Consider the following 14,074-nt stretch of genomic DNA (forward strand, 5'->3'; position numbering starts at 1 on the left):
CCCTAAACCTAAACTCCAAACCCTAAACTCTCACTCACCCTCACCCTGACCCAGACTCTGACCCCAACCCAGACCCATACCCCAACCCCTGACCCTGACTCTAACCTAACCCTCACCCTCTGCGTCACCCTAACCGTGACCCCAACCTTGATGCTACCCTAACCCTAACCACTAACCTGTAACTCTTAACCCTAACCTCTAACCCTAACCCTAAACTCTAACCGTAAATCCGACCCCTAACCCTAACGCCTCACTCTCACCCTCACCCTCTAACCCTAACCCCAACCCCTAACCCTAACTCCAACCCCTAGCCCCTAGCCCTAACCCTATCCCTAACCCCAACCTAACCCTAACCCCTAACCCTAACCAAACCTGAACCCCAAAGCCAAAGCTGAACCCTAAATCCTAAACCCGAACACTCTAACCCTAACCCTAAACCCTAAACCTTAAACCCTAACCCTAATCCTAACAACCCTGATCCTAAACTTAAACCCTAACCCTAACCCCACCCCCAGCCCTAGCCCTACCCTAACCCCAGCCCTAGCCCTGACTCTTACCCTGACCCTGACCCTGACCCTAACCCTACAGAGTAATATATTAACCTATATTCTTTATCTTCCTCTCCTGCTCTTGAGCACTTTAAATATGACTACTGTAACTGATAAACTGTGTTTTTATTTTGTTAAACTAATTTAAAGAGCCACATGTCAGTAGCGGCTTCCACATTTGGACAAAGCACCATACAGTCCCTGTGATTAGCCTAGGAAATAATCCCCACACGGGCGGATGGTCTGGTCCCTAACGCTCTTCGCTCCGTGCAGGCGGATATTCTGAAACTACAGGCGTGTTCTGGCCTCCGGGTCTCCCGCTGAGATCAACAGGAACGGCCATCTCCTGCCCAGCGCAGGGCATCACGTCCACCTTGGCCCTGACGGCGATCGAGGGACCTTGGAGAGCTCCCTTGGGGGCTGCAGAACCGTTGAGGCCCGACCGTCCAATTTCCACTGCGGTCAAGGCCACAGCAGTCACTGCAGAAACCACGTCATGTTTTTCTTTCTGCACGGGGACACTGCTGAGACTCCACACACTCCCACAGGTGGAGGTGAGGGTCAGGTGGGGCCAAGCTGAAACCTGTCTTCTCCAGAGGCATAATAGGGCAGCAAAATAAACGAGAGGATATCCTCACGCACGTGTCCAAGTGGAAGCCAGAACGCATGGAACTGGCCTGGCCGTGACGACCAAGAGAAGGAAGCCTCGACAGGTCAGCCTCAGTTGTCCCAGAAATCGCTTCTGAGCCCTTTTTCCGGGTGGTTCTTGCAGTGATGTTGAAAACAGAACATGGTATGAAAAAAACCTTGCAGCCTCACTTCTTACTGAAAATAAAGAGTTTACTATCCAGAGCAGTGATGACAGCAGGTCACAAGAAGGTGTCCTGTTCAAGTGTCACAGAAATATTCTCGTTTCCTCCGAAAGGAAAATGGACCGTGTTCTTCTCATTCCCATAGGGGCCCCTAAGGTCCCTGCGATCTGCTGAGTGCTGAGGGGCGGTTTCCACGTCCGCATCGGGTGGGGCCCTCTCTGGCCACGGCTGGTGGCGTCCCTGCTGCACCGCTGGCCGGGGCTGTTTGTCTCTGACACCGTGAGGGGGGAGCAGAGAGCAGACGTGGATGGGAGATCTGAGCCCCTTTAGAGAGCGCGTGCCTGTGGTCAGGCGATTCCAGCCTTTTTCCAAGTGGAAATTCTTACCCAGTGTCCTAGATTCGCCCCAAAGTGTGCCTACTATATGTACAAACCGGGCTGCTTGGATTCCACAAACCACAACTGTTAAAAGTGAGGCTGACAGGGAAATCTGGGAGCACGTCTGTCTCAGACATGAGAAGAGCCAACAGGCCTGCGGGGGAGACTCAGAAGCTGTCTTGCTGCTGAAAACATCCTCAAGAGGCTTAAAAACCACCACAGGGTTTTAAGTTGCAGCTCAAGGTCTCTCTCTCTCTCGGTCTCCTTTTAGAAGAGGTGCTGGCAGCTGAGAGCGTTGTGGGGAGGGCCGCACACACAGGCTCGAGGCCTCAGGAAGAACCCAGACCTCACGGACCCCGGGGGCCGACGCCCCCAGGCCCCTCCCCATGGTCTGTTCCTGCTCAGACACGGCCACCCCACCGCGCCTGCTGGAAATCAATGAGGTTTAGCAACTAACATTAAAAAAAAATCAATCTCGTTTTCCAATTTTATGTTTTACAACTTGAATAGGGATTCCTTTGGGGAATAAGAAACGCATAAATATCGTTCAACTTAGGATAATTTACTGAGGCAGAGTTTTCCTTCTTTGAATTAACAAAATTTTTCAAACTATAGTGAAGAGAGTGAGCTAACGAATACCCACACACAGCACGTAGACATAACTACTACTAGACATACTACAATTTTGCCATATTGGCTTCACACGTTTGTGTTGTGAAGTATCATCGGTTACAGATAGAAAACTTCACTCCTAAACACATCGGCACGCACCCTCAGAAAGTAGGCGATTCCTACAAAAGCCCAGGGCCACGTCCCACCTACAATATCGTTCAGGAGGGGCTTTTCAAAGACCAGTCAATGTCAGAAGGTGGGGGAATGTTGGGCATCGAGAACACGCCATGAGAAATGATACTGACGTGACTAAACATCTAGGAGTTTCCCGTGAGAATCGACAAAAGAAAAAGAGAAAATACGAGTTTTTATACCTTAGGAGCGTGACACGGTGAGGAGTGAGAACTGAGACGTCGGAGCTCTGCCTGGTCGCTGAGTGGCCGACACAGACACGCTCCGAGTCTGGATGAGTGCTCCTCACATGCAGGGGGCCCGTCACCGCCCTCTGCTGGGTCCTGGGACACCCGGGCTCCTCGCCCGGGGCGGCCGCACCGTGGATTTCCCGACCGGGAACCCACCCCACACCTTCAAGGAAGCTGGGCCTGCGGATGCTATGCAGTGTCTGGGTCACGTTCCTCCCATCTACACGGCACCGGGGCAAGGTCATGGCGGCCGTGGAGACCTTCTCCATCTCGGCCCCTGGGAGCTACACTATCCTGCCGAGGCCTGAGAGGAGCACCCAGCAAGGGACACAGAAGAGGACAGGTTCTGGGTGCAAATAAACATTAACAAAGTAAATCACCCGTTTTGCACAGACATTTGGTAAAACATTAAAGTGACCACTTACGCTCTCCTTGAGAAGGTGAGCTCTGTAGGTCCTGCCAGTTTCAGGGACACCAGCCCCTCGCCTGTCAGTGTCAGGGGCTCCCACGTCCCCAGAGGCACCTTCTCCAGGTCGTGAAGTCGCTCACTCATCGAGGTTCCGTTTCCCGAACCACAGCTCCGGCCTGGCCCAGGGTTTCTTCTCTTGCACTTTCTCTGTTTTCCCCACTACAGAAGTCTTCCCACACTGAGATTTTGAACAGACTTTCTTTCTTCTTTTCAATATGTCTAGAGGTTTGTTTCTAGCCTTATGTATTTCAATTCCCCAACATCACTTCTGCGAATGGCGAGGGAGGAGCCACGGGTGCAGGGCAGAGACGAGAGGACATGTCTGCGGTCCCACGGGCACGGGGTCCATGCGGCCGGAGGGGAGTCGGCAGGACTGGACACAGGAGCGTCGGCGCGGCTGAGTCCTCCAGGGCCACAGGGAGGGGCCAGCCAGAGCCCCAGGAACCACAGGTACGTGCAGCTGGGGGTGGGCACATCCCCAAGCAGAAAGGGGACAGGGAGGCCGGCTCCAGGCCAGACCCCGCGAGCGACCTTGCAGACCCAGACACCGCGATCCTGGAGGCTCCACCCACGGAGCTCGCGGGAGCTGCCCTCCCCACCCCGGACTCAGGGCGCAGCCTGCACGCAGTCTCAGGGGGGTGCAGGCGAGGACGCAGGTCAGACTGGCCACGCTCTCACCCACACGTGAATTTCCACCCAAGCGCGTCCATGGGGGGTCCTGTATCAGAGGGGCCTTCGGCAGAGGCCTATTCACGCTGGGGAGGGGAGAACCATGGAATCAGGACCCCCCACTCCCAGTGCCGCCAGCCTGGGGTCCAGATGCCTGCAGGGGCCTCCTGCTCGGGGCCCTCCACAGCAGGGGACCCCACCTGACCCTCAACCTTGGCGCTGGGCCCTGGGAAGGTGGGGGGAACCTGCGGTCTCTCCTTTGCCCTCTGCCTGACCCGGCAGAGCAGGCAACTGAAGGGTGGGCTTGTAGACTTAACCTGACTCAGCTGAGCCAACGAGGCAGGGGCCCCTCTGCTGGTGGGAGACGGTCCTCAGAGACCCTGACACCAGTCAAGCAAACTCTATTTTACTAAAAACCCACATATACATCAATTTTACAAAAACAGCTTCCACCTGGACCTCTCGGTCCCTCCCCACCTCAACGAAAACAGGGGCACCGAGGGGGCTGGGGCACAGGGTCCCCTCCGTGGCCAGGCTGCCCCGGCACCCCGACCCCAGTCCAGTGCACAGGAGGGGAGGTGGGTGGGACCTGCTTGGGTGCAGCCGGGGGCACCTGGAGCCCGTCCAGAGCCCTCATCGCCATCCCAGGTGAGGGCCCCGCCAGGACCACGGACACACTGACGGCAGCCTGAGCCCGGCCAGACGCACGGATGGGCCCCGCCCGGCGGCTCCGGCCTCAGGAGGAGGAGACGGGGAAGCCGTAGTGGTTGTGCTCGGCCTCGCCCAGGGTCAGCGTCAGCGACAGGCTGGCTTTCCGCTCCAGCCCCTCCTCCTCCGTGCAGCGCTGCGGGGGCCGGATCTTGAAGAAGTCGGAGACGTAGCGAACCTGGGAGAGGAGAGGAGGGCAGGGCTGGCTGGACAGGGCGGGGGGAGGACGGGGCCCCTGCGGGAGGGGAGACAACTCACAGTGAGGCCGGCCACCAGCGCCCCCTGCAGGAGGCCAACGAGGACGTCGCTCCAGTGGTGTTTGTGGTCAGACACGCGGGTGTAGCCCACGTAGAGGGCGAAGGCCACCAGGAAGAACTGCACGGTGGGCCGCAGCAGCCGCGCCCACTTCCAGCAGAGCCGCGCCTGCACGTAGAGCTGGGGGACGCAGGGCGGCCATCAGCCAGGAGCCCGCCCCACGCCCAGCACACAGGTGGGAGCGAGAAGCCCCCAGCTGCTATGAACAGACCGGCGAGCCCCCCCATCACCACCTCCAACCACTTGACAGACGGAGAAACTGAGGCCCAGGGAAGGGGAGTGACGTGCCCACGGTTCCCCAACAAGCAAGTCACGGAGACTGACTCACCGCCAGGAACATCATGCAGTACATCCCAAACGAGGAGTGTCCGGAGTAGAAAGACAACCTGGGGAGGGGAGGGCGCAGGGGTCAGGGGGCCGTGCAGCGGACACAGCCCGAGGGCCACACGCGAGCAGGCCGCTGCCCCGGCGGCCTCTGCTCTCACACCCCTGTCCCCTGTCCCCTCCCACCGTGTCCACCGTCTGAGACCCAGCACCGGGAGGATGGTACGTGGACACGGGGCCAGTGTCAGGCCCATCAGTCACTCCCTTTTTGTCTCTCCGACAACGCAACAGAAAGTCTCAGGCGGGGCTCACGGGCTCTCACGCCTACAAGACACTATGGAGCCTGGACGGACACTCGGCCAGCAGGCAGCTAACACCAGTTCTGTTCTCACTGCTTCTCTTCAGGATTATTTTCCATCTGTGGTTAACTGATGAAAGTTTCACATTTTCTTGTGTGTGTGTGTGTGTGTGTGTGGAAGAGCGGTTCTGAGCTAACATCTGTTGCCAATCCTCCTCTTTTTGCTGAGGAAGACTGGCCCTAGGCTAATATCTGTGCCCACCTTCCCCTACTTTATATAGGAGGCCGCCACAGCGTGGCTTGATGAGCGGTACATGGGTCCACGCCCAGGATCCAAACCTGCGAACCCCGGGCCACCGAAGCAGAGCGTGCAAACTTAACCACTGCGCCACTGGGCTGGCCCCCACGTTTTCTTTTTACGTAAATTCGAGTTTTTGCAAAGGACATCCGTGGATGAGAGAGAAAACAGCAGAGCAGGGAACCCCAAAGGGGCACCTTCCATAAAAGCAATGAAAAAAATGGCAAAAACAGTCCGAATCAGACTGGCAGTGGCGACGGGGACCAGAGGGAGAACAGACCTCACTTTCAAAGAAGCGTGACTGTTGGCTGGGACCCAGTGGTGGCTCCCGGAGCACTCGCTGCTCTCTAGCTCATTCTCCCAGGGCCGAGGGGGCGCCCCAGGGGCTTTGGTCTGAAACATCACAGCAAACGCATTCGTCACTGCCGCTGGGGAGGCAGACTCTCCGAGAAGCTCGGGAGGAAAGGCTGGGAATGGATGCTCTGGAGGACGAGGGCTTGGAATCCAGAGGCCAGGGCGGCGCCCACTCACGAAAGGCAGGGGAGCCCTGAGCGCTGCCCTCTAGCCGACCTTCGCGGGCTGCAGACAGGACGCGAAGGTGAAGGCCGAGGGGAAGGCAGGCCCGGCACGGCTCCCAGAGCCCAGCCACAAACCCTGGCCGTTCTTCCCCAGGTTTTGAAGGAAATCTCTCCAGTCACTAGCTGGTGTCTCCGCGAACACAGCAGAACCTCATGGCCGCACACGACGACGAACACAGACGTCACAACATCAGTTCAGGAAAGTCACTGAACCAGCAGCACCAGCGGTCCCCGGGGAGGGGAGCCCGAGTCCCAGAGGGACCCCATTACCATACTCAAAAGGCCCAGTTTTCAACAAAAAATGACCAGGCACGCACTCTGGAGGGAGAAACACGGCTTGGCCATCGGGATGAAGCTCACCGATGAAAAGGGGATTCCAGGAGCATTATCAACAAGAAGCAAGACCTTGAAAGTGATGTTCTTCTCTAAGCTGCATTCTGCTGGCGCAGCAGATCAGGAGGGCATCCTGGAAGAGGAGCTGGGTCACCAGGACTTAGAGACACTGGCAGTGTGTGCTTGTGATATGCATGAAGGCCCTGGGGTCTCACTGAGCCAGACCACAGAGGGCTTCGATGTGGCGTCGAAGCAGGAGTGTCATCCCGTCCTTAAAAGCCTTGAAACCTGGCACCGACTTGGCCTCCCCATGGAGGAAGGTCCCTTCAGGCATCCGTTTCCAGATCCGGGAGGTTTCATGCACATTGAACATTTGCTCTGGCAAGTAATTTTCCTCCACAACCAGCTTATGTAGCGTTTCCAGAAACTCCTCAGCTGCCTTCACATCGCCGCTCACTTTCACGTTATGCAACGAGGATTGTTGAATCGTTTTAAACCACCCGGAGCCGGCAGCAAACTCAACCTTGTGGTCAGGTCCAGCCTTTGCTTTCAACGCTGGAAACAACGTTTTTGCTCTGGCCGTGATCGTCACAGCGCTGGGAGGGATACGCTTCCGTGTCTCGTCTTCAATCCAGGTCACAGAAGTTGCTCCACGTCTGACAGAGGCCCCTCTCGCATTTTCGTTAGTCTCGTTGCCTTCGACGAAGCAGACCCTGTGACAGCTTCCGTCACTTTATTCCTGTTCCTCAAGCTGTGGTGGACGGGACATGCCTGACTGGCGAGCAATAACCGTCACTGATTTGTCACCTTCGTGGTCCTTAATCACTTTTCATTTCTTCTCCAGGCCAAGCACTGGACGTGGCCTCTTACCAGCAACACTCACAGCGGATTTTGCGCACTTAGGGGCCGTGATGAACAAAACAGCACGAGATTAAATCAGGCACACGAGAAAGCAATCGATCAGAGACGCAGTAAACACGAGGCGTGCGAGGCTGCTGCCGGCAGAACACGGACACCGGTTTACAGTGAACTTTTCTTTATAAGCAGAAAGAGTACGCTCTACAGTAACAACGAAAAGTACAGGACAGTAAGCACATGAAGCAGTGATGTTGTCGCTTATCGTTCTCACGGGTTGTGTCCCGTACCTAAGTGTCTGTGCTGCACCCCCGCACGACTGGTGCAGTAGGGCTGTTCACGCCAGCATCACCACACGCATGAGTGACGCGTCGTGCTACGACGCCACAACGCCATGATGGCCACAACGCCACGTCGGCCACGATGGCCATGACGCCATGACGCCACAGCGGCCACGACAGCTATGACATCACGACGCCATGACAGCTACGATGCCACAATGGCCACGATGCCACAGCAGCTATGACACCACGACAGCTACGACGGCCATGATGCCACTAGGCAACAGTAACTTTTCAGCTCCATTATAATCTCACGGGACCGCTGTCGTCTACGTGGTCCGTCGCTAACTGGAACGTCGTTATGCCATCAAGAAGACATAACAATTACGAAGACGTACGCACCTACCAACAGAGCCCCAAAACACAGAAGACAGAAGCCACACTGGGTGAACTTGAAGCATTCAAGACGACAGACACAGAAGGACACACGGCGTGTGACCCCACTGACGTGAAAGGTCCAGAACAGGCACATCCACAGACAGAACGTGGGTCAGTGGTTGCCAAGGGCTGGGGGAGGGGGGACAGCTAGTGGACACAGGGTTTCTTTTTGGTGATGAAAACATTCTGGAATAAGACAAGGGGGATGGCTGCACAACACTGTGAGTGTGCTGAAAATCAATGAATCATACACATTAAAATAGTTAGATCAGTCAATTTTATGCTATGTGAACTTCAATTTTTAAAAAAGAGAGATAAGAACGCCAATTAACTAAAAGTTTATCAGTAGAGACGGCGAGAGGACAGAGAAGCACAAGGGTGGGTCCTGACGCTGAGGGGCCACCCCACGACACTGATGGCTCCACTCCAGGCCCCAGAGCCCCGGCCCCGCCCTGCTGTACCCCCTCCCCCCGTCCTCTTCAACATCCAGCTCCTGAGGGCCCGTCTCCAGCCCCCTCGCCCCCCGGGGGGGGGGTGTCTGGCTGGGGCTCCCCTGGCATCGCCCAGAGGGAAGGCGGCCGCGCCAGCACCCACCTGGCCTCTGTGACGCTGGCGGGGCTCCCCCTGCACACCTGCTCCGCCGGCACGTAGACCGAGCAGTTGACGTGGCCCCAGTCCGGGTCACACACGGCCAGGAAGTTGGGGCGCAGACGGCCGACCATGTACTTGGCCAGGTCTGTCAGCGACTGGCTCACCGCAGCCCCGAACAGGAAGGTCCCCAAGACCTTGTAGATGGCGGCCACGTAGTTGTTGAAGTCAGAGCGGGAGTAGAGGCGGTCCGTGTAGACCAGGTAGGCCTCCCCAGCCGAGACCTGCAAGGCAGCAGCAGGGGTTTCACGGCCAGGCTGGAGCCGCGACCGTGGGGTCTCCACCAGGCCGGGCTTGCTGGGCCTCGGGCCTCCCAGTGAAAGGGGTGTGGGACTCCTGGCCTCCCCAAGGCCGACGGGGAGCTGGGGACTCCGAAGGGGGCCCTCTTCCCACAACCACCACCCAGGGCAGAACTGCACCCCGCCCTCAAGCCCCTCCCGCCTTACAAGGATGACAGTGACGGTGATGGTGACCCCCGCCATGAGCCCGTGGGTGATGGTGTCTGGACGGTAGGGGTACCGGATGGAGTCATCTGTGCAGTAGAACCCTCGCTTGTACGGGGCGTTCACGAGCGTCAGGATGGCGAAAGGCAGGGCGGCTGGCGGGGAGAGAAGCCGGTGGCCACATGGTTCTCCCACCAGCAGAGCCCGGGGCCACAGAGACCAGCCTCCACCTGGCACTCGGACCCCTGCCTCGACCGCCCTCCTGGTTTCCTCACCTCCATGCCCACCCAACAGCTAGAAGGAGCTTTTCCCACGGCAAATGGGAGGCCGCAGCCCCCATTACAACCCCCGTGTGGTTCCCCTTTAGCCTCAGAGAAACACCAGAGTCCCCCCCAGGCCCATCGTCCAAACCCCACCCCACATCTCTCACCCTCTCCCCTCACGCACTGCCCTCCAGCCTCCTTTCTGCTCCTTGAACAAACCCAGCAAGCACCCACCCCAGGATCTTGGCACATGTCCTTCTCTCTGTCCAAAACATCTTTGCTTGACTTCCCTCTGCTCTGACCACCCCAGCCCTGGTATCACCCCCTAGAAGGGAATTTCTGTTCTGCAGTCTCCTGTCCCCATGTGTCATGACACACCCATCTGTGAGCACCCAAAGGGGTCTGTCTGCTCAGGGCTGAGTCCCCGAAGCGGCCTCGGCAGGGGCTTTACGAGCGTCCGTTAAAAGAAGGGAGGCCGCCTCCTCTCAGGGCATCCTTTGTCCCCGCAGAGCAGGTGACAAGGGTAAAATGGAGCGGTTCTTCTGGGACCTGAGTCCCAGAGGAGGAGGAGGGCAGGGCCAACTCCTGCTCCCACCCAGCTGGACCCCAGGGCCCCGGGACCCCCCAGCGACCCTTCGCTGCTGAGTCTGAGGGAGGCTCAGTGAAGAAACCAGGGCTGCCCACAGAGCTGAGGGCGCTGGGGACAAAGGAAAACTGAACGACAACTAGATCGGGGAGGGGCTGCAGGCGCCAGTGCGGGATGCTGGGCGGCCACACAGACAGCAGTTGAAGGAAGTGAGGAAGAAAATGGGGACATTCAGGGGACATCTGCGGAGGAGTGCCAGGTAGACGGGACAGCCAGTGCAAAGGTCGGGAGATGGGGCCACGTCTGCAGAGTGGGGGCAGTGGGAGACGGCTGGGTCACACCTGCAGAGTGGGGGCACTGGGATAAGGCTGGGGTCACGCCTGCAGAGTGGGGGCACTGGGAGAAGGCTGGGTCACACCTGCAGAGTGGGGGCACTGGGATAAGGCTGGGGTCACGCCTGCAGAGTGGGGGCACTGGGAGAAGGCTGGGTCACGCCTGCAGAGTGGGGGCACTGGAAGAAGACTGGGGTCACGCCTGCAGAGTGGGGGCACTGGGAGAAGGCTGGGTCACGCCTGCAGAGTGGGGGCACTGGGAGAAGGCTGGGTCACGCCTGCAGAGTGGGGGCACTGGGAGAAGGCTGGGTCACGCCTGCAGAGTGGGGGCACTGGGAGAAGGTTGGGTCACGCCTGCAGAGTGGGGGCACTGGGAGAAGGCTGGGGTCATGCCTGCAGAGTGGGGGCACTGGGAGAAGGCTGGGTCACGCCTGCAGAGTGGGGGCACTGGGAGAAGGCTGGGTCACGCCTGCAGAGTGGGGGCACTGGGAGAAGGCTGGGTCACGTCTGCAGAGTGGGGGCACTGGGAGAAAAATGGGGTCACGTCTGCAGAGTGGGGGCACTGGGAGAAAAATGGGGTCACGCCTGCAGTGGGGGCACTGGGAGAAGGCTGGGGTCACGCCTGCAGAGCTGGGGACACTGGGAGAAGGCTGGGGTCATGCCTGCAGAACTGGGGGCGGGGCTATTGACGCTGAGAAATCAAGCCGAGCCCCATCCCCGCAGCGGGAGGGGGCGCGGCTCACACAGGTGCCTGGGCGGGGAGGTCAGACCCCAGTCCTGTCCCCCAGGCCCAGCCCCTCCCGCTGGAAACTCGGGCACCCCGAGTCGGCCAAGAGCTGGGCTTTCCTGGGATTCTGGAAGCAGAGCTCGGAGCACTGGAATCGGCCCCTTGCTCTGCGTGGGAGGCTCTGGCTCAGACGTCCCCATCCCTCGAGTCACCCCCAGCGTTTTCATCGGGGCCCTTGTCACCATCTAACACCGAACGGTTATGTATTGAAGCTTCTGGAGTGGGAGCCGGGTCAGCCTGGGCCACCAGCACCTGGCAAACAGCAGCAGCACACAACCTAATCTCAGTTCAGCCTCCCCCTGCTGTGTGACCTCCAGCTGCCAAACGAACCTCTCTGGGCCAAAACTGGGGATCATAACAGCACCTCCCTCACAGGCTAGATGAAAAGGTTTAATTATTTGCATGTTGCTTTGTGCCTGGCATACAGTAAGCGCCCCACATGTGTTCAAATAAATAACACAAGTGCTCAGGAAATGATGCCCAGGGCTGGCGGGCGCCGCCCCTCCCCCGGGGGACTTCTCCCTGAAGCCACCTGGCCCCTCCCAAGGTCTCATCTGGGGCATGGGAGGCGGGCCTGGCCTCTGCCATCTGTCAGGGCTGACCACTCCGTCCCCCGGCCCCCTCCGTCCCCGACGGAGGACCAGGAACCAGATTGGGGGGTGCGGATTTAGGCCCGAGGGGCCCCTCCCCCGGCCGGGATACGATTCGGGGCCATTGTCCGCAAGGCTCCGGAGCAAACACTCGGCCTTTGTTCCGTGACCCTGGGGGCCTGGGGCTTCCCCTCCCCCCGCCCTGCCCCAAACCCGCCCGACAGGTTTGGTCCAAGGCGGCCGGGCCGGTTCCCCGCGGGGAGGGTTCAAATCCCACCGCCCGCCCCGCGGGGGGGAGGCCGGTCCGGGGGGGTTCCTCACGGGCTGCCCGTGCCGCGCCCCGGGGAGGGGAGGCCGGTCGCGGGGGGGGGGTCCTCCCGGGGTGGCCGCCCCGCGCCCCGCGGGGGGGAGGCCGGTTCGGGGGGGAGGGCCTCCCGGGGTGGCCGCCCCGCGCCCCGCGGGGGGGAGGCCGGTCTGTGGGGGAGGGCCTCCCGGGGTGCCCCCGCCAGGCCGCCGCCCCGTGAATCACCGCCCGCCCGGCCGGGAGCGGGAGGCGGAGGCGCGGCGGCGACTTCCTGCTCCGGGGCCGGGACGCCACCCCCGCGCGGCGCCGTGTGACTCCCCCGAGCCCGCGGCGGCGAGGACACTGAGGCCGGGAGGGCGCGGGGCGGCGCCGGGGGGCCTCCTCGGGGCTCCCCACCCCCGGGGGCTCCGAGGGGTGCAGGCGCCGCAGCCCCCCGCCGCCCTGCAGACCCTCGGGGGCCAGGGCGCGGCCTGGGAAGGGCCCCCCCGCACCGGGTCCCCGCGGCTCTTACCGACCAGCACGCACAGCACGTCGAGCAGCACGAAGACCCACCTCCGCTGCATGCTGCACCCCCGGGCCGCGCCCGCGACCCCCGACGCCGTCCCAGCGCGTCCCGTCGCGTCCCGGCGCGGCCGCGGGTCACATGGCCGCGGAGCCTGGCCGGCGGGGAGGGAGGGACGGGAAAGGAGGGGAGGGGACGGGAGGGCAGGGCCGGCCGGCCGGGCGGGGCGGCGAGGGGAGCGCGCGGACTCTGCCCCCGCCCCGCCCCCGGTGTGCGGGAAGAGCGGGGGCGCAGAGCGCGTGCGGGGCGGCGGGGGGACCCGGGTCTACACTCGACCCCGGGTGCAGAGGAAGCGGAGGGTCTCTGAGCTGCGGCGGGGGGGAGGTCGTCAGCGCCCAGCAGTTCCCCTCCCCGCAGGCCGGGAGGCTGAGTGCAGGGTCACCCCGAGCGCCCGGGTACGGGCGCGCACCCCGGTCACCCCGGGTTGGGCCGGCCGTGTCGCCGGGGGGCGGGCGGTGGGTTGGGCGTCGAGGTGACAACGGACGAGGGTAGGACACTGGTGTGTGAAGGAGGACATGTCCCTCCGGGGTCCTCTCGGAGCCTCGGTTTCCTCATCGGGGAGTGGCACCTGTGTCGTGTCCATTGAATACCTCTGAATTCAGGAAGTGCCTTAAAACTGACGGAGTGTCGGGGCTTCACGCGGATGATGTCCTTTCCTCCTCATGGTTGAAACCCCGGCGGTCCTGCGGTCCCCGGCGTTTCAACACCCCCGAGGCTGTTGGCGCCGCTCACCGCCCCACTTTACGGAAGAGCAAACAGGGGCCCGGAGGTAGGAACTCGCTGGAAAGGGCCAGGGCTGAGCTCTGCGCCCTGCACCCCACCAGGTCGCAGGGAGCCCTGGGCTGGGAGGTGCCTGAGGGTCCCCACCCAGGCTGGGGACACTGAGGTCTGAGGGGCCCAGTACACGCACTCTCAGTGTCCACACAGCCACACTGGGTCCTTAGGGCTGCGACCATCTGAGCGGCCTGGGCGAATGTCCCCGCGTCCTGGGGAGCCCTGCCTTGACCTGGCAGACACGTGACACGTGAGAGACTGTCGCTTCCTCAAGGTCACACAGCGGAAAGAGGCAGGGCTGGGATTCGAACCCACGACCCACCGCCCTGATCTCTGAACCACATTCACCACCCCACGCCTTCCGACGATCCCGAGATGGAGGATGTTGCTCGGCCCTTTTGAGAGATGAAGGGACTCAGGTCCAGAGACGGGCAGCCCCGGGCCCGAG

General features: G+C 60.8%; 1 protein-coding gene across 2 annotated transcripts; it reads right to left on the reverse strand.

The window, feature by feature from the left end:
• Positions 1-657: 657 nt before the first annotated feature.
• Positions 658-12,921, reverse strand: PLPP2 (phospholipid phosphatase 2). Of its 2 annotated transcripts, none has more exons than XM_058537730.1 (6): positions 12,843-12,921; positions 9,432-9,583; positions 8,932-9,209; positions 5,261-5,318; positions 4,876-5,052; positions 658-4,795 (listed from the first exon to the last, which is right to left on the reverse strand). In XM_058537730.1, exons 2-6 carry the CDS (start codon positions 9,465-9,467, stop codon positions 4,646-4,648), a joined length of 699 nt encoding a protein of 232 aa, XP_058393713.1. In that variant the 5' UTR covers positions 9,468-9,583; positions 12,843-12,921; the 3' UTR covers positions 658-4,645. The 2 variants fall into 2 exon arrangements, with proteins under 2 accessions (XP_058393713.1, XP_058393712.1); XM_058537729.1 differs by having other exon boundaries at positions 12,802-12,893.
• Between the last annotated feature and the right edge of the window lie 1,153 nt (positions 12,922-14,074).

This window comes from Diceros bicornis, unplaced genomic scaffold, assembly GCF_020826845.1.
Source record: "Diceros bicornis minor isolate mBicDic1 unplaced genomic scaffold, mDicBic1.mat.cur scaffold_67_ctg1, whole genome shotgun sequence".
Taxonomy (NCBI): Eukaryota; Metazoa; Chordata; class Mammalia; order Perissodactyla; family Rhinocerotidae; genus Diceros; species Diceros bicornis.

Bases quoted from the DNA above. Each gene is read 5' to 3' on its own strand.
- PLPP2 (XM_058537729.1), bottom strand. From the start codon at position 12,853: ATGCAGCGGAGGTGGGTCTTCGTGCTGCTCGACGTGCTGTGCGTGCTG. The intron at 9,210-9,431 runs GTAAGGCGGGAG...GCTGCCTTGCAG, and splicing joins TCACCGTCACTGTCATCCTT to GTCTCGGCTGGGGAGGCCTA. The intron at 5,319-8,931 runs GTGGGTGCTGGC...TCCCCTCCCCAG, and splicing joins GCCAGCGTCACAGAGGCCAG to GTTGTCTTTCTACTCCGGAC.